This window comes from Doryrhamphus excisus, linkage group LG10 (assembly GCF_037039965.1).
Source record: "Doryrhamphus excisus strain RoL-2023G ecotype Guam linkage group LG10, RoL_Dexc_Guam_v1.1, whole genome shotgun sequence".
Classification (NCBI taxonomy): Eukaryota; Metazoa; Chordata; class Actinopteri; order Syngnathiformes; family Syngnathidae; genus Doryrhamphus; species Doryrhamphus excisus.
The window spans coordinates 16,139,472-16,161,518 of NC_136366.1; the positions used below are offsets into that span (position 1 = coordinate 16,139,472).

At 42.0% G+C, this 22,047-nt stretch overlaps 2 protein-coding genes and 1 long non-coding RNA gene across 5 annotated transcripts in view; 1 reads left to right on the top strand and 2 right to left on the bottom strand.

Annotated features, from left to right (window-relative positions):
• LOC131109891 (uncharacterized) lies at positions 1–18,906 on the bottom strand. The gene is made up of 14 exons (XM_078794223.1): positions 18,830–18,906; positions 16,245–16,390; positions 9,882–11,649; positions 7,783–8,061; positions 7,523–7,562; positions 6,453–6,598; positions 3,172–3,204; positions 3,014–3,100; positions 2,729–2,929; positions 2,484–2,663; positions 954–1,166; positions 759–878; positions 555–695; positions 1–382 (listed from the first exon to the last, which is right to left on the bottom strand). The coding sequence occupies exons 3-14, from the start codon at positions 11,607–11,609 to the stop codon at positions 311–313; spliced, it is 3,240 nt and encodes a 1,079-aa protein (XP_078650349.1). The 5' UTR covers positions 11,610–11,649; positions 16,245–16,390; positions 18,830–18,906; the 3' UTR covers positions 1–310.
• The window catches only part of LOC131109935 (MAM domain-containing protein 2-like), a 16,136-nt gene continuing 10,102 nt past the window's right edge, over positions 16,014–22,047 (top strand). Inside the window, exons 1-3 of one of the 3 annotated variants that reach the window (XM_078794230.1) lie at positions 16,014–16,525; positions 21,383–21,522; positions 21,626–21,736. In XM_078794230.1, coding sequence (XP_078650356.1) covers positions 21,492–21,522; positions 21,626–21,736 — 142 coding nt within the window. In that variant the 5' untranslated portion in view covers positions 16,014–16,525; positions 21,383–21,491. Of the gene's footprint in view, positions 16,526–21,053; positions 21,523–21,562; positions 21,737–22,047 lie in introns of those variants that run through there. The other 2 variants (XM_078794229.1, XM_078794228.1) reach the window with 2 other exon arrangements.
• LOC144901130 (uncharacterized) overlaps positions 21,050–22,047 on the bottom strand; it is a 1,540-nt gene continuing 542 nt past the window's right edge. Inside the window, exons 2-3 of the long non-coding RNA XR_013629288.1 lie at positions 21,803–21,907; positions 21,050–21,723 (exon numbers count right to left, since the gene is read on the bottom strand). This is a non-coding gene — a long non-coding RNA (uncharacterized LOC144901130). The remainder of the gene's footprint in view (positions 21,724–21,802; positions 21,908–22,047) is intronic.

Genomic DNA, 22,047 nt, shown 5'->3' on the forward strand with positions numbered 1-22,047 from the left:
TCCTGACACAATCTGAATGAGTTTATTCAGTAGAATTGTGTATGCTTTGCTTCCACATTTAGCTTTGACAATATTTAGGTCCAACATATTGAGTGTACATTCAGATACGACAGCTATTGTATTGACTTTTAAAGTGACATTTACGCTGTGTTGCTGCCTATATAATGCACAGTGAGACCCATGGACTGTACCACCACCACACAGGAACATGTTTGTTGTGCACTATACAGATTTAAGGCAGTTTGCGTGATGTCGTACAGGTGAACGCTACTTGTGAGTGAAAAGCTGGATGAAGAGTACGTGATGAAGGTCAGATGTATACGGGCTGCTCCTGTGCTGTGAGCAGGCGGTACATGGCTGCAGGCATGGTCTTCATGTGGATCTGCGACAAAGACACAACGTTGTTATTCCACTCATGTCTTAGATACTGCTAATGATTCATTTTCTAGAGATTTTTACCAACAGTGTTTTCTTATTTATGACACTACATTCCACTCTTCTGCACTCTGTGTGTATGCTAGCAGCCCCGCCTCCACCCGCCGGACTCATCATACCTCTCCCATGGCATTGGACAGGATCTGAACAATCCTCTCATGAGGCGTCGCCACGACGCTCTGACTGTTGATTTCGATGATGCGGTGACCGACACGTACGCCGCCCCTCTCTGCGATTCCTCCCCTCATCAGGCTGCAGATCTGCACGCATGCGATACAACCCGTTCAAAAGGAGGTACTCGACATCATCATGAAAATACTCACAATGCCGTTCTGGACGCTGAAGCCCAGCTGGTATCTGAGGTCCGGCCTGCGAATGAGCACCATGGTGACGGGGGGGCACCTGACAATGTTCATCTTGATCCTGCACTGAGACTTTAGCCCCTGAGAGAAGACAGAGTCAAATTCTCCACTGAAGACTAAGGAGGTGTGCTTGCAAAGGGAAAAAAACTACCATACCTTGATGATGCTTTGGCAGGTGCTGAGCGGCAAACCCACCAGGCTGGTCCCGTTGATGGTCATGATTTGGTCGCCGATGTTGAGTCGACCGGACTTCTCAGCGGGGCCACCGTGCATCATGCTGGCGATGATGACGGTGGGGAGGATGGATCCCCAACCCGACTCCACAATCACCACGCCCAGAATCTCTCCCTTCTGCTTCTCAATGTAAACCTGGCAGCCAGGACACAAAACCAGTGAGGCCTAATTAATTTAAAGAATCAAGTCAAAATATTAAGAGAAATAAGCTGGAATCGTAATAGTTATTTTTACAAGAATACTGTCATTTTAGTAGCATAAATTTGAAATATTAAAGAAAGAATGTGTATTGTTTTAAAAAGTCGTAGTATTGCGAGAAACAAACAAAACAACCATGCTGTCATTTTAGAATTAGGGTGCAGAAAATGTTACAATACACAAAGTCAAAATATTCAGTCATTTTCTACCGCTTTTTCCTCGCGGGGGATGCTGGAGCCTATCCCAGCTGTCTTCAGGCGAGAGGCGGGGTACACCCTGGACTGGTCGCCAGCCAATCACAGGGCACATACAGACAAACAACCATTCACACTCACATTCATACCTATGGACAATTTGGAGTCGCTAATTAGCCTAGCATGTTTTTGGAATGTGGGAGGAAACCGGAGTACCCGGAGAAAACCCACGCATGCACGGGGAGAACATGCAAACTCCACACAGAGATGGCCGAGGATGGAATCAAACCCTGGTCCTCCTAGATGTGAGGTCTGCGCGCTAACCACTCGACCGCCCTTCAAAATATTCAGTCATAAACAAAAGTCATAATTACTAAAAACATTTACTAGAACCTTGAAATTAAAAAAAAACAGCTGTAACATTACAAGAATAAAGTCAAAATATTACAAAAATAGTTATAATAATTTTAGTAGCATGGAGTTGAAATATGAAAAAAAATGTCTCATAATAGGCGGCACGGCGGTCTAGTGGTTAGCGCGCAGACCTCACAGCTAGGAGACCAGGGTTCAATTCCACTCTCGGTCATCTCTATGTGGAGTATGCATGTTCTCCCCGTGCATGCGTGGGTTTTCTCCGGGTACTCCGGTTTCCTCCCACATTCCAAAAACATGCTAGGTTAAATGGCGACTCCAAATTGTCCATAGGTATGAATGTGAGTGTGAATGGTTGTTTGTCTATATGTGCCCTGTGATTGGCTGGCGACCAGTCCAGGGTGTACCCCGCCTCTAGCCTGAAGACAGCTGGGATAGGCTCCAGCACCCTCTGCGACCCTTGTGAGGTAAAGCGGTAGAAAATGAATGAATGAATGTCATAATATTACCAACAAAATTATGGAAATTATTTCCAAAAATTGAACTATTTGAAAATAAAAATAAAAAAAAACAGCAAAAAATGTGAAAAAGGGCAAAACGGAAGTTGATACTAATATATATAGTGAACCTGGTACCCAATATCTATGCAAGTCCTCAGTACTCTGCTGCCACCTGCTGGTGTACTTACATCTCTACAGTTCTCTGACTTGGAGAAGTGGATGAGGTCGTCGTTGTACATGTCCTGAGTGTTAAGCAGGTCGCTGTACTCCCTCTGACTCAGATCCTCTGGGTCGATACCGTTGGCCCTGAGGAACTCCTGGTAGGCCACGCTGAAGGACTGACCAATGGACTGAGCAATCAGCTGAGCCTGGAGGAAACGTTTTGTGAGATGATTTTCCATGGAAAAAAAAAAACATGCCGGGTTCCACTTACATCTTCGGACTCAAATACGTGACAGACCATCCTGTAGAGCCGTCTGTCATCATTGGACATGGTGGTTTGCTCAGCTGTGGTGTCCAAATTTTCCTGTGCGCTGCGAGATCGGACCATTTTCCCTCTGGCCATCAGGACCACCATGTTACCAATATCAGCTATGTAGGAGATAGTCCGAAGCGGCAGGTCCATTAAAGACTCCTACGTAAGGACAGGACGGTAGATTCTCAGCTGGTCTGACAAATGATAATAACTTCATATGTGGAAAACTTCATGTATCTCCACCTGAGTGTCAGCATTGAGGACTTTGATTCGTTGCGTGGACATGAAAAGATCAACCTCAGCAGTGGGCGGAGTCTCATTGTCAGGACTCTGCAGGGATTGCAAAATCGGTCAAATCATCAATTAATTCAAACTTCCATTGAAAACTGAAGAGTATTTACCTTTTTCCTGTTCTTTGCTTGCTTCTGAGCTGCCTGCAGAATCAAAAACCAGAACCAGAGCTTTTAGGCAAGGAAGGACCACATAGACAGAACATTTTCTAAAAAAAACTAGTTCCTATCCTATAGGACAGCCTAAGCAGACAAGCCCAGGCTTCCCACCACAGTTGAGAGACTCCCGTGAAGACTCATTTCAGCTTCTGGTACCCTAGGATCACATCCCCGATACCAGAGATCACATGCCACCCAACCATGGACTCGGGACTTGGAAGTGCTGATTCTCATCACGGCCACTTGTCACTCAACTGCGAACCATTCCGTCAAGATCTGCGGATTATGCAGCCAGCAGGACCACATCATTGACTTAAGCAGGTACTGTTGGTCGACTCGAGGGGTTGTTGACATAAGCGGGACTAGGTGTTACTCTACAAGTGTTTTCCATAGTTGCTGCCTTGAAGTTAAAATGAGATGGAAGGTTATTTTTTCATTGAATTGCGCGCAATAATTAATTGAGTTGAGCTTGTGACGCAGTTAGGTACGCTAATTGAAAGACGCTACGGCAGGGGTCTCAAACTCAATTTACCTGGGGGCCACCGTAGCTAGGTTCTGGGTGAAGTCGGCCCGCATCAGGTTTTCAACCCAAAACGCATTTATTGAAAACTGGAAAAAAAATCAATAAAAAAACTATCTTCAATGCTTTTGCTTTGCTATACCCTACACTTTTTCAGTACTTTGGTTCCGGTTTTCCACACCAAAATATCTGATAAAACATTCCACTGTTCTCAAATATCTTAATTTTTATTTTTCTATACACAAAATAAGATAAAAAAAAAACAAATTAAGAATAAAGACAATAAATCAATCAATCAGTAATAAATAAGTAAAATAATAATAAAACAGCAAATAAGAAAAATGTAAGAAACCACATACAGTTGGTAGAGAAATTATTTTTTTCAGATTCAAATGTACAGTATTAACAGTTATTTAACCTTTAACATGAACATTAATGAAACTTAATAATTTGACCCAATTAGCAAGTTAGCATCGTACTCAGTTCCATCTGGGAGCAGCGTGGTAACTTTAACAACATGTTTGATGAGATGCTTTATCTTGACGTGTATTTTCCCTTTTATTCCAAATCATTTCCTGCATTTATTTGTACCCAGCGTCATAAGCCTTTAGCTTCATTGCTAATCCAAAGCAAAACAGGGCGGGGTAACAGGGTAGGGTAACAGTATGGGCGGGGCAAAAAATCATGTTAATTGTGTCCGGCGTGCACACAGCTTTAAGCTGTCATTTCAACATTAAACTTTGGTATCAAGGTGGGGGCCTCAAACTAGCGTCTCGCGGGCCGCGAGTTTTAGACCCCAGCGCTACGGTATCTTTCTTAGACCTTCATAGAGACGATGCTCACAGTTGAGTTCATCTTAGTTCCTGTATTACGTATTATATGTTGGGGTGAAAGCATGCGTGACATCCCATATATGGACTGCAGCCAGAAGGGAGGATATTTGCTCTGTGGATGCTAACTGGTTAAAGTTTTATGTAAGATCCACTAACGCTGAGGAGAGGATGCTGTGTGACTGTGGATCGGCAGCAATGACCCATGCATTATTCCTCTACATATAACCAAAGGAGCTGCAGGAATGATGAGAGAGAACAGTATTCCCTCTACTGTTGAATTTGGGTGGCATCCCAAGAAGGTCGACAAAGTAGTGTAAAAAAAAGTGTTTGCATCTTTCCTGTTTTTTTCAGTTTTTGTGAAATTCAGTTTTTAAATAAAACTTTTCATTATTAAGTGAGAAACAGGAAGCAATACGTACAGCTAGGAGAATACACATCTGCAAATTCATATATTACATGCGGAGTTCCCCAGGGGTCAATACTGGGGCCAAAATTGTTCAACTTGTTCATCAATAATATCTCCAAAGTTACGAAATACTTAAAGCTGGTATTATTTGCAGATGATACCACTGCTTTTTGTTCTGGAGGGAGTACAGACCAAATCATTAGAAAGGTCAGAGAAGAAACGGTCACACTAAAAAGATAGTTTGATGATAATAGATTGTCCTTGAACCTAAATAAAACTAAAATCATGCTGTTTGGTAATAGCAGAAAGGACACGCACCAACAAATACAAATAGACGGTTCCACATGTCCAAAAGGAGTAGGAAGAAGCAAAGCTTATTAAATCCTACCCCTCCATCTGGTACATTTGTTCACTTCCTGTTTTTCATAATACAGTTTAAGGTTTTGTGGACTGTGTGGACATTGAAAGGGTGAACGAAAATACATTTCTGGGGATCACAATAGATGAAAATATGAGCTGGAAACCTCATATTACAAATATACAACATAAGGTGGCCAGAAATATTTCAGTATTGAACAAAGCAAAATTTGTTCTCAATCAGAAATCACTCCACACTCTTTATTGCTCTCTGGTTCTACCATATCTTACTTATTGTGTGGAAATATGGGCTAATAACTATAAAAGCAATCTTCACTCGCTAAATGTACTGCAAAAAAGGTCAGTAAGGATAATTCATAATGCCGCCTACAGAGAACATACTAACTCCTTATTTCTAAAATCACAAATACTTCAACTTGCTGATATAGTTCATCTTCAAACAGCTAAAATAATGCATAAGGCTAAAAACAACCAATTAGCTAAAAATGTCATCCAATACTTCTCTACAAGAGAGGAGAAATATGATCTCAGGGAAGAAGTACACTTACTTATATTGACACTTACTATGGTACACATTATGTCATTGGATGGTCATATCACCTTGTACTTCGGTAAGAGGTACATTATTAAAAAAAAAAAACTTAAACTGTATTATGGAAAGCAGGAAGTGAACAAATGTAACAGTTACTGATTGTAAAAGTACCAGATGGAGGGGTAGGATTTAATAAGCTTTGCTTCTTCCTACTCCTTTTGGACATGTGGAACCTACCTAACCTACTACATGGTGATCCTGCCCAAAGTGGAGGCGTTCAAGTACCTCAGGGTTCCTTGGCTGTTGTTGTGGGGTTCCATGTTTTCAACATTTGGGGATAATGGCTCTCACTGTGGTTTGCTGGAGTCCAAAGGTTTTAGAAATGGCTTTTTAATCTTTTCCAGACTAACAGACCTCAAATATTCTCACTTATGTAGGTTTATATTTTTTTCTACCTTAATAATAACACATATAAAAACACGTTTTCTTTAAAAACATGAAATGAATTTAAGTGTGACAAACAATTAGAAGTCAGGAAGGGGGCAAACGGTATGCTGTCCTTACCCGAACTCTGCTCATGGCTTCCTGTGCCTGCTCCATGCGGGCGCTCTTTGTGGGAGTCCTCTCTGAAAGAAGGTGGGTGCAGCCCAGGTAAGTTGCGGCAAAGATGATTCCATCAATCAGATCTTCGGGGTCACATGGTCCCGGGACTGTACAGATCATACACAATCATTAGACACGAGCATTATGGGAAGACTTTGGAATGTGTACATTGGAATACATTGATCCTGAAGAACATCTGTGAGATCGAAATAGCTGATATTTTCATTCCGTGACACAACACTGAAAAAATAAATATACAGTAAAGTCTCGTTATATCGATATCGGTTAAAACGAATTACTACTTATTACGATACTATTTTCATTTCCCGGCAAATTTCTAGTCTTTTATGATATAATTAGCTCCGTTAGTACGATACCCGGTTATTATGATAATCCGATTACTAGGATGCCCTTTTCATCTCCCGCCAGCCAATTTGGTCTGCTTATATCGATACAAAAGCAGCTTAAATCAATCTTTGCTTAAGGATTTCAATACCAAAAAAGAACACGGCGAACGGCTGCTTCCAGTCAACTTTATTTTTCACACTTCCACCACCAGAGCGCAGCACACACAGCGGAAAACACCCGTCCCTCGCGCCTACCCCTCCGGGTGGCAACACCTTCCCTATCGATAGTTCCGGGGTGAATTATGTCCCGGTAACCGGTAATCACTACAGCGTAAGTTTATTTTTATTTACTGTAGTACAAAATGTATTGTAGTACAAAAGCATGCTAGATACGCAATCCATGAACTCAAGGAGAAAATTACATGCCATATCAAAGATCCGCCCACTTTTAATGCAGTTCGGCGCAGGATCGGATATATGGATAGTCCGGTTATATCGGTATTTTTTCCGACTCCCGAGAATATCGATATAACGAGACTTTACTGTAGTTAATATGTTGCAGTACATACAGCTTGGCCATCATTTTGGTAAATATGTGAATAAATAAATGAATACAACTAAAGCTGTAATGTATACTGTTATGTAATTGTGGGGGTGGAGGTGAGAATAAATGTTTCTACTCACTATCCACAAATGTGGGAAAGGGAGGGAGAGACCTGCGTATCTGTAAAAAGACACAAAAAGTATGCATCAAATATTTTGTAGATGTACTGTATCTTTTGGTTGGAATAAGCATTAATTATTGACGATTATTTTCATGATTTCCCACATGCCACATGACACTGAAAGAGTTGAAAAAAAGAATAATTTGTATTTAAGATTATCAAGCACCCCATGGAGCTAAGAGATTACAGAGATTGTCCCATCACAGTTTGGACACTCACTTCCTGGACAGACGGCTGCTGTGATGAAGGCTGAACCTGATGATGCTGATGTTGTTGTGGTAGATTTGGCTGAAAGTGTGGTTGAGTGACATCCCTTTGTTTTGACTGGCGGCTTTGGTGCTGATGGTTGTTCCGTTGGGGTTGGTGCTCGGGATGTTGTTGGGAACGGAGGACTTTTGATGACTCGTCGCTCGGCAGACTGCCAGACTCCTTATCACACAACGACGCGTGCTGAGATGGAGACCTTGACGCTGACTGGGAGAGGGACTGAGGAGAAGACTGTAGGAAGAAAAACAAAAACGGAAGAATGGAATTCCGAAGTCTGAATAAACACAGAGTCTGAAATATGTAGACGGCCAGTGGGGTGACTATTGACTGTAGGGGTGTTACTTAATGACTGGAGGGCTCTAATAACATTCATTCATTCATTTTCTACCGCTTTTCCTCACAAGGGTCGCGGGGGGTGCTGGAGCCTATCCCAGCTGTCTTCGGGCGAGAGGTCACCAGCCAATCACAGGGCACATATAGACAAACAACCATTCACACTCACATTCATACCTATGGACAATTTGGAGTCGCCAATTAACCTAGCATGTTTTTTTTGGAATGTGGAGGAGGAAACCAGAGAAAACCCACACTCCACACATAGATGGCCGAAGGTGGAATTGAACCCTGGTCTCCTAGCTGTGAGGTCTGCGCGCTAACCACTCGACCACCATGCCGCCAGCAATTAAATTTGTCAGGGAAATATTCAGTAGTTGAACTAGACTATGTTGTTCTAGGAAGTAGGCAGATTGTTGCGGACTGATCGACCTGACTTCGATCTATGTTGCTACCCTCCCAGATGGTCATAAGCTTTGGGTAGTGATTGTGGGTACAAGCACCCAAAATGAGTTTCCTCCACAGGGTGGCTTATCTCTCTTCCCTAGAGATAAGGTGATCTGGGGCGCTGCTTCTCTGCATTGAGTGGAGCCACATGTGATGGTTCGATCATCTGGTCAGAATCAGAATGTCTCCCGGAAGCCTCCCTGTTCAGGGCACATCCGACCAGAAGGACAACTCGGGGAGGACCCAGGACACGAGGAGACTATAGACTACAGGATCAGCCGGGAGGAACTGCTCAGGCTGCTTGCCGCCCCGCCCCCCCACCTGACACCAGTCAGATAAGCTGAAGAAGATTAAGATAGGAAGGATAACAGAGTAATAAAACCAACCAAAAGCTGGAGCCTATCCCAGCTGGACCACAACCACAGGGCTGACAGACCAACATTGGATTGGAAGGCTACAAGAACCTAACATATAATACATGTTTTTATTTTTGACTGTGGGAGGAAGCCGTATTATCCATAGAGAGCCCACATGAGCACAGGAGCAACGTATTCAGTTGGACCAAACATCAGTGAGGTGACTGACTATAAACTATAACTATAAGAGCGCAGTGACGACTCATCTAAGAGGTTACAAAAGACCCCACAACAACATCCAAAGAACTGCACTTGCCTCAGTTAAGGTCAGTGTTCATGACTCCACCATGAGAAAGATACGACCTGCGTGGCAAAGTTCCAAGACCAAAACTACAGGCTAACAAAAAGAACATTAAAGGGGACTTGCTATGCTCATTTTCTACCCTTTTTATAGAGTTGTGGACTCCTATAGAGCAGATACACACAATAACCAGCACAGAACGCTCTCTTTTTCCAAAAAAAACACTAGCTAGTGGCTGAAGACCCCTGACTTACTATGTATGAACTGGCACTTTTTGCCAGTAACCAGTAGAAGATGCTGGTAATTCAGGCCCAAGAAGAGGAAATTGCAATGAAGCTAAGAACATTGGTTTAGGAACATTCCTACACTCAGTGTGACAATGTTATCATAACAGACGCCCAAAACTTAGTAAGGGAAACTCTCCATCCCAAATTTAGGTGCTGGACTGACCTGGCATGCTAGAATTAAATTATTCTTAAACTGCATGGAATCCTCCACCAAATGAATACTAAATCCACGGAGACTCATATGGATGCTCGGCACACTTCCATCCACTTTCATGTATTCACCAGCATTAACATTAAGTTAGCAAGGAAGATAAGCGTGATACTTACATGGGCGGCCATCATCTGTATTGTCTTGACTTCCTCCGTGGGGCTGGTTTCCTGCCTCATCACCCAAATGGGCTCCACAGGTTGGTCTGGTGTATATGGGGACCGCACAGTCTTGGTCTTAACCTCCTCGATTGCCTCCCTGATGTCTTTTATCACTAAGCTAATGGTGTCCCCAGATATATCTGCATCGGGACCGACTTCATCTGTTGTCTCGCCTGCAGCGGGTGGATGCTTGGTCCGTGCATCTGCTTGCCTGGGTCCGTTCCAAAAACTTTTCTGGATGGGACTTTGATTAGCACTGCCCCCCTCTCCATCAGACTGGGCGTCGTAGTGGTGCAGCCGGCAGCCGACGGAGCTGTCCACATGGGACGGATGGGAACCTCGATCCCTGCCGCGACTTGGTGCATAATGAGTGCCTTTTTGTACATTCTCCTGTCTATGGCTGGTAAGCACCTCAAGGTGGGTCTCCTGCTGGGCATCATATGGCTCGGTCTGTTGACAAGACTGCATGCGAGGTTCTCTGAGTGCCTCAGAATATGACATCTTAAGAGCTTCTGGAAAAGATGTGTGATGGCATTTTGTTTCTGACTCCTGAACAGGTTCCAGGTAAGACTTTTGGTGGGATTCTGTATAAAAGTCTGCATAGGTTTTGGGGTAATATTCAGAAGGTGATTCGGAGCACTCGTCTTCATCGTCAGGCAGAGGGCTCATACTGGCATCCTCACTGAAGTGGTCCAGCTGGGGGAAAAGTGGAGCATCAGGTGACGATGGCGGCGTAGGGGACTGGAGTGGAGGAGGGCTGTGGAGCGGTCCGTCGTTACTGAGAGAAGCAGCACTTTCTGTGTCCGAGCAGAGATCAGTAATTTCACTTCCCTGAGCTTCAGCATCGAGAACATCATCCATAATTTCCTCCTGAGTTTCCACCTCCTTGTCTACGTGAACATCTGCTTCATCCTGGACTGTCTGCAATGTGTCATGGCTGCAGATAGAGTGATCTGTGGTTGAGTGAAGATCTCGTCCATCCTCTGATGGTTCTGACTTTTCATTGTCCTTCACTTCCTTCATGTCGTCTTCGCAGACCACGGCAATTTCCTGTAAATTCTCTTGCTGGTCAAGATGTGCTGGTTCTGATGTGAGGTGGGTAGGGGTGACCACAGCAACAGGAGTCTGGTAGGGAGATCCTCTACTCGGTAATTGGTCCTTTAGAGATTTGTCTGTCATGTTTTGCTCTGTAACGTCTACAGGACGTTCTCTGGATTCTGTACCTGATGAGGTCTGCTGTGTGTCTTTGATCGGAGGTTTCTGTTTGTGACCTTTGAGTCTCGGATTTGGGTCGCCACGGCGGCGGTAACGGGTAACAGCTGCGCGAATCTGCTGGACAGGACGTGGTTCACTGACTTGACTTTCATTGGAAGGAACCACCTCTGGCACCACACCAGGAAACTGAGCCTGATTTTGACCTTGCACTGATGACCGCCGTTGGCGTTGACGTGGCGGACCACGAGCTGCGTGTAGGTGGTAGTGATGAGATGGCTGTTGATGGTGATGGTGATGGTGGGAATTCAACTCTCCATCTTGAGCGTGCATCTGACATGGCCTCCAGGTTCGGCGTATAGGGGGTTCTCCAGGCACCGATCCATTGTTCTGCCTAGTACGCTGAGGAACCAAGGCTCCTGGTCGTTCCTCGCCTACTTCCCCAGTCCCTTCTTCCGGGTACTTATGGCTCATTTTAGTGTCTTGATGTGGTGGTCAGTGTTTGGAACTTACCCTGCAGATTCATAAACAGAGAATATGAAAATTCGTCACAAACTGGCAAAGAAAAGGTTTAAAAGAGAACATCTGAACAATCTGAAATTTTAATACAATCCAAAAAAACAAGTGAACACAGGAAGATATATTAAGTATTATATGTTGGAATTGTCAATTAAATGGTTCCATTGTGAAGGCAAAATTATGTATATTATGCATTTTTACACTTTTCCAGTAATAGTTTGTTTCGTCTTGCAACTTAGAATCAGGTGCAACTTACATATCAAAAACATTTTAAAATGTGCTGCCTTTATGTTAAAGTGGAAATGGTTGGGGGGGTGGGTTGGAAATACCTAGTGGGCCCCAATAATTCCTTGAGTTGAGCTTGTGTGACAATAATGAATTGAGATCTATCAGTCTGAAATATGTTATGAAGTCATTTCTCTTGAAAAGGTTGTTGAGTCATTTCTAAAGCGTTAGGACTCTAGCAAACCATCGCGAGAGCCCTTATCCAGAAATGGCAAAAACATGTAACCCGCACTCTGGAACCTTCCCAGGAGGGGCCGGCCAACCAAAATTATGCCAAGAGCGCAGTGACGACTCATCTAAGAGGTTACAAAAGACCCCACAACAACATCCAAAGAACTGCACTTGCCTCAGTTAAGGTCAGTGTTCATGACTCCACCATGAGAAAGATACGACCTGCGTGGCAAAGTTCCAAGACCAAAACTACAGGCTAACAAAAAGAACATTAAAGGGGGGTTATTATGCTCATTTCTACCCTTTTTATTGAGTTGTGGACTCCTGTAGAGCAGATACACACAATAACCAGCAAAGAAAGCTCTTTTTTTCAAAAAAAAACAGTAGCTACTGGCTGAAGACCCCTGATTACTATGTATGAACTCAAAAAAAACTGCACTTTTTTCCAGTAACCAGTAGAAGATGCTGGTAATTCAGGCTCAAGAAGAGGAAATTGCAATGAACCTAAGAACATAGGTCTAGGAACATTCCTACACTCAGTGTGACAATGTTATCATAACAGACGCCCAAAACTTAGTAAGGGAAACTCTCCATCCCAAATTTAGGTGCTGGACTGACCTGGCATGCTAGAATTAAATTATTCTTAAACTGCATGGAAGCCTCCACCAAATGAATACTAAATCCCCGGTGACTCATATGGATGCTCGGCACACTTCCATCCACTTTCATGTATTCACCAGCAGCTGGCAGAACGAGAGAAGACAAAAGGTCAAAGAGGAGACAGGACGGGATGACGAGGAGGGATATTTCTGGGATGCTAGATGAGACTTGACACAGAGCGATGGATCGGCCACTGATCTGAATAATAACTGTACCGGGACTTGCAAGGCCACTTTTGATGCCAATTAAATATGACAAGGCTATCAGAGTGTCCATCAGTTATTTCCTGTAGTAGCCTTTGCCATGATTGTGCTGAGAGTGGAGACTTCCTGAATGAGGATAAACTGTGCAAACTGATCGCAAGAAAGAAAATGGCCAAAATGGTAGTTCATAATGGATATGGAATGTTTTTAAGAGATTCTCCAAGGTGCTCAATGAGGTACACGATATGGTGTACGCACAAGTACAAGTACAGTAATTGTACAAGTACAAAGACAACATGAAATTGGACAGTTTCTGTCCTTCTGGGAGGATGTTGGAATGTGTCTGTGGGCGATTGTCCCCAATTGTCCACAAGAACACTTTTGAGATCAGAAGTAATGGTAATGGTTTTATTTCATTTGAACATGCATCAGATTACAATTGAATGCATCACATAATCAGTTCACAGTTCCACATGTCCAAAAGGAGTAGGAAGAAGCAAAGCTTATTAAATCCTACCCCTCCATCTGGTACTTTTACAATCAGTAACTGTTACATTTCCATAATACAGTTTAAGGTTTTTTTTTGTTTTTTTTTTAATAATGTACCTCATACCGAAGTACAAGGTGATATGAGCATCCAATGCCATAATGTGTACCATAGTAAGTGTCAATATAGTGATATATATAGCACATCATGACTGGTTCAAGACTCTTCATCCTTGTATTTAGCAAACATCAACTGCTTGTATTGTTTCTTGAATTGGCTCATCGTTGTGCATTGTTTGAGGTCCTTACTCAATCCATTCCATAGTTTGATTCCACATACTGAAATGCTATGGCTTTTTAATGTAGTCCTAGCATGTAAGTGATGATATTTCTTCTTTTTCTTTATTTTGTATATTTCTTCTTTCAAGGCGAAATAAATTTCTGGGGATCACAATAGATGAAAATATGAGCTGGAAACCTCATATTACAAATATACAACATTAGGTGGCCAGACATATTTCAGTATTGAACAAAGCAAAATTTGTTCTACCATATCTTACTTATTGTGTGGAAATATGGGCTAATAACTATAAAAGCAATCTTCACTCGCTAAATGTACTGCAAAAAAGGTCAGTAAGGATAATTCATAATGCCGCCTACAGAGAACATACTAACTCCTTATTTCTAAAATCACAAATACTTCAACTTGCTGATATAGTTCATCTTCAAACAGCTAAAATAATGCATAAGGCTAAAAACAACCAATTAGCTAAAAATGTCATCCAATACTTCTCTACAAGAGAGGAGAAATATGATCTCAGGGAAGAAGTACATTTGAAACACTTCTATGCTAGGACTACGTTATGCTAGCCATAGCATTTCAGTATGTGGAATCAAACTATGGAATGGATTGAGTAAGGACCTCAAACAATGCACAACGATGAGCCAATTCAAGAAACAATACAAGCAGTTGATGTTTGCTAAATACAAGGATGAAGAGTCTTGAACCAGTCATGATGTGCTATATATATCACTATATTGACACTTACTATGGTACACATTATGTCATTGGATGCTCATATCACCTCGTACTTCGGTACGAGGTACATTATTAAAAAAAAAAAAACCTTAAACTGTATTATGGAAAGCAGGAAGTGAACAAATGTAACAGTTACTGATTGTAAAAGTACCAGATGGAGGGGTAGGATTTAATAAGCTTTGCTTCTTCCTACTCCTTTTGGACATGTGGAAGTGTGAACTGATTATGTGATGCACTCAATTGTAATCTGATGCATGTTCAAATGAAATAAAACCATTACCATAATTTAAAACAACATAAGGACAAAAGGTTAATTTGACCTAGTAATCTGACCACACACCCCAACTGCCAGGACAGAATGGAAGTCTGCTTGAAGATCCTCCCTGTCCAGAGTTCAGAGCCGGATGCCAGACGCCGGGCAGTTTGAGAAGAGGCTCACTGAGGAGGGCTTGGCCACGCTGCAGATGGCCCAGCAGAGCGGCGGTGCATCTGCAGAGCTAAGTGCTACACTTCCATCTGTCAGGATGCAGTGAAAGCTGCTGGGAGGGGGGATTTACTAACCCATTAATTCGCTAATCCACTCCTGACAAACACCCACTGACACCAACACACGTGCTGAGGACCTTGAGTCATCAGTAATCGCACTAAGAGAGTGTCAATAACGTGATCCTAAATTTCAGGAAAGGTCTCAATTATGAGACTCGAACATTTGTGATGGTGAATATGACGCTTTCATTTCTCACGTCTCAACATTCAAATCAATTGACAGAAATATCCATCAGCTTAGTCTTTGCTTGTTTAACGTACAGTAGGCTATCTCGTTTATCCAATTCTGCACTCATACACCCAACCATTGGCTAACACCTCCTCATTGTCACTTGACTACCGCGAGGTGCATTCAGGGACTCTCCAAACATCACAACAATGTCTTTACTATGCGTGTATTTTTTTTATCTAAACCTGTGATTAATCATGATTAATTCATTTGACAACTGATTAATTTGATGAACAAATGCTTATCATTTGACAGACCTATAGTAATTATACATACAATACTGTTACTCAATAATAGATGGTTTTAATTTGTTCAATGCCGACTTTCCTTCTAAATATTGAGTGCATAGTTGTGCATAATTTACTCAAAATATTGTATGTAATAAAAAGGAATAGCTGTATTATTTTCTTGATATAACATTATCTATTACTGTATCTGTATGTCTGTTGATAAAGTTTTTGTTTCATCATGTTTTATTGATTACAACCATGATGAACAAATTAAAGGCAAAAATAACAAAACCATTTAACTAGCTTGAAATTTTCAAGTAAAATATATATTTTATATACTAATATATACAAAAATATATTTAGTATCGATACCACATTTTGCAGTATCGGCCACCCCGGTACTTTATGTCTTTGTCGAATAGACTAGTGCTTTTATTTTGAAGGTCGCATTCGCCTCTTAAATCCTTCCAATGGCCTTGAAGGATTCTATTATTTCTGCCATTTAAAGTCAACAATGAACAGAATATCATAAATATCCTGTACTTTAATGTACGTAATGTTATGACTGTAAGGGGACTTTGGAAATACATACATCAAGAAATCCACACCAAGTGAAGCGATGTGTTTAGATTATGTAAGATGTTACCTGTCGAGATGAGCCTTCGTATATTCCACTCGAGCAGGTGTCGTAACACAACATTGTGTCGTAAAAAACACACACACGAAACACAAAGTCATTACCTGTTTGTCAGTACAGGAGTTCCGGTCGTACACACATTCTCCCCCACCCCCGGTGTCCGGTCGCTCGGTCGGCTTGCTGCGGTATAGTGTTTAGTCCGTCCAGACGACAAGTTGTTCGGCTAAAACAGAGAGCAGAGCCCCTCCTCCTCCAGCACGGTGACATCAGAGCGGATTAGAGATGCAGCAAGCGGATGCTGACATGAAGCAGACGCTCGTTTAGCTAAAGAGGGAAGCTTCACACTCGTCATCATAGCGCAGCGATGGATGATCTACAGGAGCAGGTAAACACCTACACGACGTCACCGCAGGGGAGCGCTGTTTCCCGCTTTTGCGCTCAAAGTTGGCCGTTACCGTTAGAGTGGGCGATACTGCAAATGTTGGTATTGATTCGATACCTTGTACCGATACCGATGTTTATGACGCTCATTAAATGATGTTGTACCTTTTATTTTTTTTACTGATTCTAATCAATATAAAACACTGGATTTTTGTGCAAGCATGCTTTAGTCATATTGTCTGGGCAAAATTTAATAGCTCAAAAGAAGCAAAAGAAAAAATGGCGCCTGCCGGAGGTCTGCGCTCTCCAAGTACATTTATAGTTACCGATTTAGTATTATATTACATAATACAAATTATGGTAATATGAATTATATATATATATATATATATATATATATATATATATATATATATATATATATATATATATATATATATATATATAATAATACATTAAATATACGTATATATTATTCATTCATTCATTTTCTACCGCTTTTCCTCTCTAGGGTCGTGGGGGTGCTGGAGCCTATCCCAGCTGTCTTCGGGCGAGAGGCGGGGTACACCCTGGACTGGTCACCAGCCAATCACAGGGCACATATAGACAAACAACCATTCACACTCACATTCATACCTATGGACAATTTGGAGTCGCTAATTAACCTAGCATGTTTTTGGAATGTGGGAGGAAACCGGAGTACCCGGAGAAAACATGCAAACTCCACACAGAGATGGCCGATGGTGGAATTGAACCCTGGTCTCCTAGCTGTGAGGTCTGCGCGCTAACCACCCGACCGCTGTGCAGCCCACATATATATTAAATATAATTAAAATAAAACTGTAATTTAATATATAATATATATAATATATGATATTAATATATTAGTGTATATATTACATATAATTAAAATATAAAAAATAATAAATTAAAGACAAACAAATACCATTAAAAAAAATTTATAGTATTGTCATGCAAAGTAGTGATTCTTCCTATTCACAATAATGTGCATGTTTAATATCTGGCGTATGGTGTTTACCCTGATTTTAATGCCCGCCATGGCTTCCTGGTGCGGATCAATAGTGCCTGTATCACCTCTGCAATACAAACTAAACGACCGTCAGTTACATCCTTCCTGTTACCCTGACAACATCCACGTATATACTATGTGACAGGGTACTGATGTTATGCAGTACACTGCAGTAACATTACCATCTCTCTCTCTGTGCATTTGTGTCAAGAAAATAATGGTTCACTTCTGTGGTGGTGTTACATATGTGCACCAATCGCAGCCATTGGGTCATCAGAAAGACTCCCAGCGAATGCTTGGGACATTAATTTGTGCAACAAAGCTTGCTTTTTTATGCTCTATTTTGAGAGATGGCATGAATAATTACTGGTCTTTTCTCCCTGTATACTGTACAATACATGTCATTAGTTATTTGCCACGCGGGCTGAACCCATTAAAGCACATTAATGTTTCATTGGCCCATAAGCACACTTGATATCTCTTGTCATGCAGAAAACCTACAGTATAAGGAAAAGCCATGCAGCCGCTCCTGTGATCCAATTAAGATACTGTAATGGCTTTGGTACTACTCCTGTGAAGGACCATGTCCTTCAGATAGGAAATAATCATAAAAAAATCACTCAATACTAAAACTTCAAGTATTGGCATTGGTATCAGTAATACTGGTATCAAACTGAGACTACTACACTGTTGTTTTTGTATTGTATAAACAGTATATAGAAATGTCCTGTATTTACATGCTTACATTGTTGTATTTGTATGTAAGGCAAAACCACTCAGTAATATTGAAACATTTCAAGTACAGTAAGTATTGGTAACATTTCAAATATAAAGTATTGGTATCGACAATCCTGGTCCTGTATTTACTTGGTATCGAATCGATACCACAATTTGCAGCATCACTTACCCTCAAGAGGCGGCACGGCGGTCTAGTGGTTAGCGCGCAGACCTCACGGCTCGGAGACCAGGGTTCAATTCCACCCTTGGCCATCTCTGTGTGTGGAGTTTGCATGTTCTCCCCGTGCACGCGTGGGTTTTCTCCGGGTACTCCGGTTTCCTCCCACATTCCAAAAACATGCTAGGTTAATTAGCGACTCCAAATTGTCCATAGGTATGAATGTGAGTGTGAATGGTTGTTTGTCTATATGTGCCCTGTGATTGGCTGGCGATTGACCAGTCCAGGGTGTACCCCGCCTCTCGCCCGAAGACAGCTGGGATAGGCTCCAGCACCCCCATGACCCTCGTGAGGAAAAAGCAGTAGAAAATGAATGAACTTACCCTCAAGAGTTCCAGTGGTGATTTTACATCAAGTGTTCCAGCAGATGGTGCCGTTTTTCTTTCTGTTGGATATGTACAGCATTTGCTATTTAATACAGAAAATGACTAATAAATGTTGTGTATTAAGCACATCCCATATGCCAATGTGTTAAATGACCAGGAAAAAGTGATAGCTGACACTAATGAAGCCTTTGCTCATCATTGGTGTCGCCTGGTCACAATAAAAGTACATAAATGCCATGTTTGAGCCAAATCACTTGCATTCATGGATGTTTAAGTTGTAAAGAAAAAAATGCCTTTAGACAAAGCTCTGGGTGTTCCCAAAGAAAGGCTGAGGGCTCCAAGGGGAACCAAAGTGCCCCGCCCCGTGGCAGTAAATCTACAGGCATCATCATCATGCAAACATGAAGCTCTCTTGCAGTGACGATGACACATGTTGGCTGTCTTCTGTTAGTTATTGGCATTGTGTCATCGGGATATGCTAAATATTACTGATGTTTTACTTGGCTTTCAAAAGTAAAACACAACATATATCTCTGAACTTTCAAAGAAGAAAATAACTTTTACATTTTTACACAACAGTTACTCCCTTTTTTTTACTACATCATTCAAAGTTGATAATCAGAAATGTAGTGTTGCAATATTTGCCTGCATTTCTGGGGGTAGAGAGAGTGGCTATTAATATAAATAGGATATGAATGTTAACAAAGATGGAGACGGGGAAAGAGAAGCTTGACTGCATGGTGGGTAATCCCCCTTAGTCTAGGCCTGTGAGGGAAGAGGAGGAAAACAACTTTCGGGAGGATTCAGGGCAAGCCTAAGCCTGCTCTAAACTTCATTCAATAAGTAGATTTTAGCCAGCTTAAAGTCATTTCAATAATGAAATGCCTATTTCATATATTTTATTCTTAGTTTCATCAGGGTCTTAGGTGTGCTGGAGCCTAGCCCAGCCAACAACTCCTATAGCAATTTCTGGGTAAAACGCCTGCAAAATCAGGCATCTCAAAAAGGCCGTCAAGATTCCGGGTAACTGGTAAACGCCTGTCAATGTTCAAAAATTACATTGAATATAAGCAATTTTGATGTGGGGGTGACTATTGACAGTAGGGGTGTTACTTCATGACTGGAGGGCTCTAATAACATACATTCATTCATTTTCTACCGCTTTTTCCCCACAAGGGTCATGGGGGTGCCTAGCCGGGGTACACTCTGGACTGGTCGCCAGCCAATCACAGGACACATATAGACAAACAACCATTCACACTCACATTCATACGTATGGACAATTTGGAGTCGCCAATTAACCTAGCATGTTTTTTTTGGAATGTGGGAGGAAACCGGAGTACCCGGAGAAAACCCACGCATGCACGGGGAGAACATGCAAACTCCACACACAGATGGCCGAGGGTGGAATTGAACACTGGTCTCCTAGCTGTGAAGTCTAACCACTAGACCACCGTGCCGCCCCTTCTAATAACATTCATTCATTCATTCATTTTCTACCGCTTTTTCCTCACGAGGGTTGCGGGGGGTGCTGGAGCCTATCCCAGCTGTCTTCGGGCATGAGGCGGGGTACACCCTGGACTGGTCGCCAGCCAATCACAGGACACATATAGACAAACAACCATTCACACTCACACTCATACCTATGGACAATTTGGCGTCGCCAATTAACCTAGTATGTTTTTGGAGGAAACCCATGCATGCACAGGGAGAACATGCAAACTCCACACAGAGATGACCGAGGGTGGAATTGAACCCTGGTCTCCTAGCTGTGAGGTCTAACCACTAGTCCACCGTGTCGCCCCTTCTAATAACATTAAAAAACATATTTAGAAGGCCGTAAACAGGTTTTCTATGCTTTCATTATGAAAATATTCCATTTATAAATAAATAGTACTTAGATTTGGGGGTTAGATTTGTTCAAATGTCCATGATATTTACAGTTACAAAGAAAAATATTGATAACAAATGTCATATTTTGGGGGGGAAAGCAAAAATCACCAAAAAGAAATCCTGGAGGGACTGTATAGGCGTGTCCTTACAGGTCTACCACAAAGTACCCTTCCAGTTGGGCATGACCGGAATACCTTCCAAAGGAGCCAACCTAGAGGCATCGTAGATACAGTCAAAAGTTTACAGGCTCATAATTATTCATTTGAAACAGATTACACAATGTAAATCTCCAGTGATCTTTAAAAACAACAACTGGGTGCACAAATTGAAGCAGGGTTCAAAGTTGACATCCAAACATATGCAAAGATCCCCATGTGGCTAACTTCCAGTAGCATTTTAGCCTGACATTGTTATCCATTTCTGCGGGTAAAACCTCAAATGTTATGGAGTGTATACGTTTTTTGGGACACTTTGTATATATGCTCATGCTGAAAGCTCCATTTCCATGAATAACTCTCTGCTCTTTCTCTCACCATTCTGTCCCACACCCCTTCCTCTTTTTCCCTTCCTCCATCCAACCATTCACTTCCATTCTCATCCCCTCTCTCTCTCTCTCCCCTCCTCTTTATTGGGCTCTGCTGTCCACATTTGGGACAGTCAGTAGTGTGTTGCCAGTCTGTGAGCTGGAGAGACACTCAGACGACAAACTTAAAGAAGAACTTTTAAAGAAAAAAAAGTAAAATAAATTAACTCAAGAAGGGTCGCAATGCTTTTATTCTACCTTTTGGCTTTAGCTGGTGAGTCTTTTTTAATTTTTTTTTTTGCATGAGAATATTTTTCTGTTAATGCCAGTGTGTGTGATTCATACTTGCCGCCCCCCCGCCCCTCTCTCGTTTCAAGCCGCCATCCGAGCCCACACGGCGTTGTTGCCGGGTTCCTGCAACTTTGAGGCCGACACCTGCGGTTACACGTCAGATGCAGACTTTACCACCTGGACCCTACACGAAGACGGTAAGGGGACACTTATTATACATATGTGTCTTCATTTGCAGACATTTGCCATTCTGAGATGTTTACCTGCTGCATTTTTGATAGGGATTTTCTCTTAGCTGACATTTTTAATACTAGTGAGAAGGATCACATCCACATCTGGTCTCCATTGGCTCCAACATCCTTGAACATCTGGACTCAGTGAAAGAGCACATTTAGGCAATTCTCAATTCAATCCAGTCCCGAAGAGAGCTGTGAACAATCACATGAACATCGTGACAGTATTTGTTTATACAAAGGGATGAAAGCTTGTATCCATTCTCATGTAAAAA

Coding starts and splice junctions, on each gene's coding strand:
- LOC131109891 (XM_078794223.1), bottom strand. CDS start 11,609: ATGAGCCATAAGTACCCGGAAGAAGGGACTGGGGAAGTAGGCGAGGAA. Junction 3,205..6,452: donor AAGCCATGAGCAGAGTTCGG/GTAAGGACAGCA, acceptor TTGATTCTGCAG/GCAGCTCAGAAGCAAGCAAA. Junction 1,167..2,483: donor AGTCAGAGAACTGTAGAGAT/GTAAGTACACCA, acceptor CCTGGCTGCCAG/GTTTACATTGAGAAGCAGAA.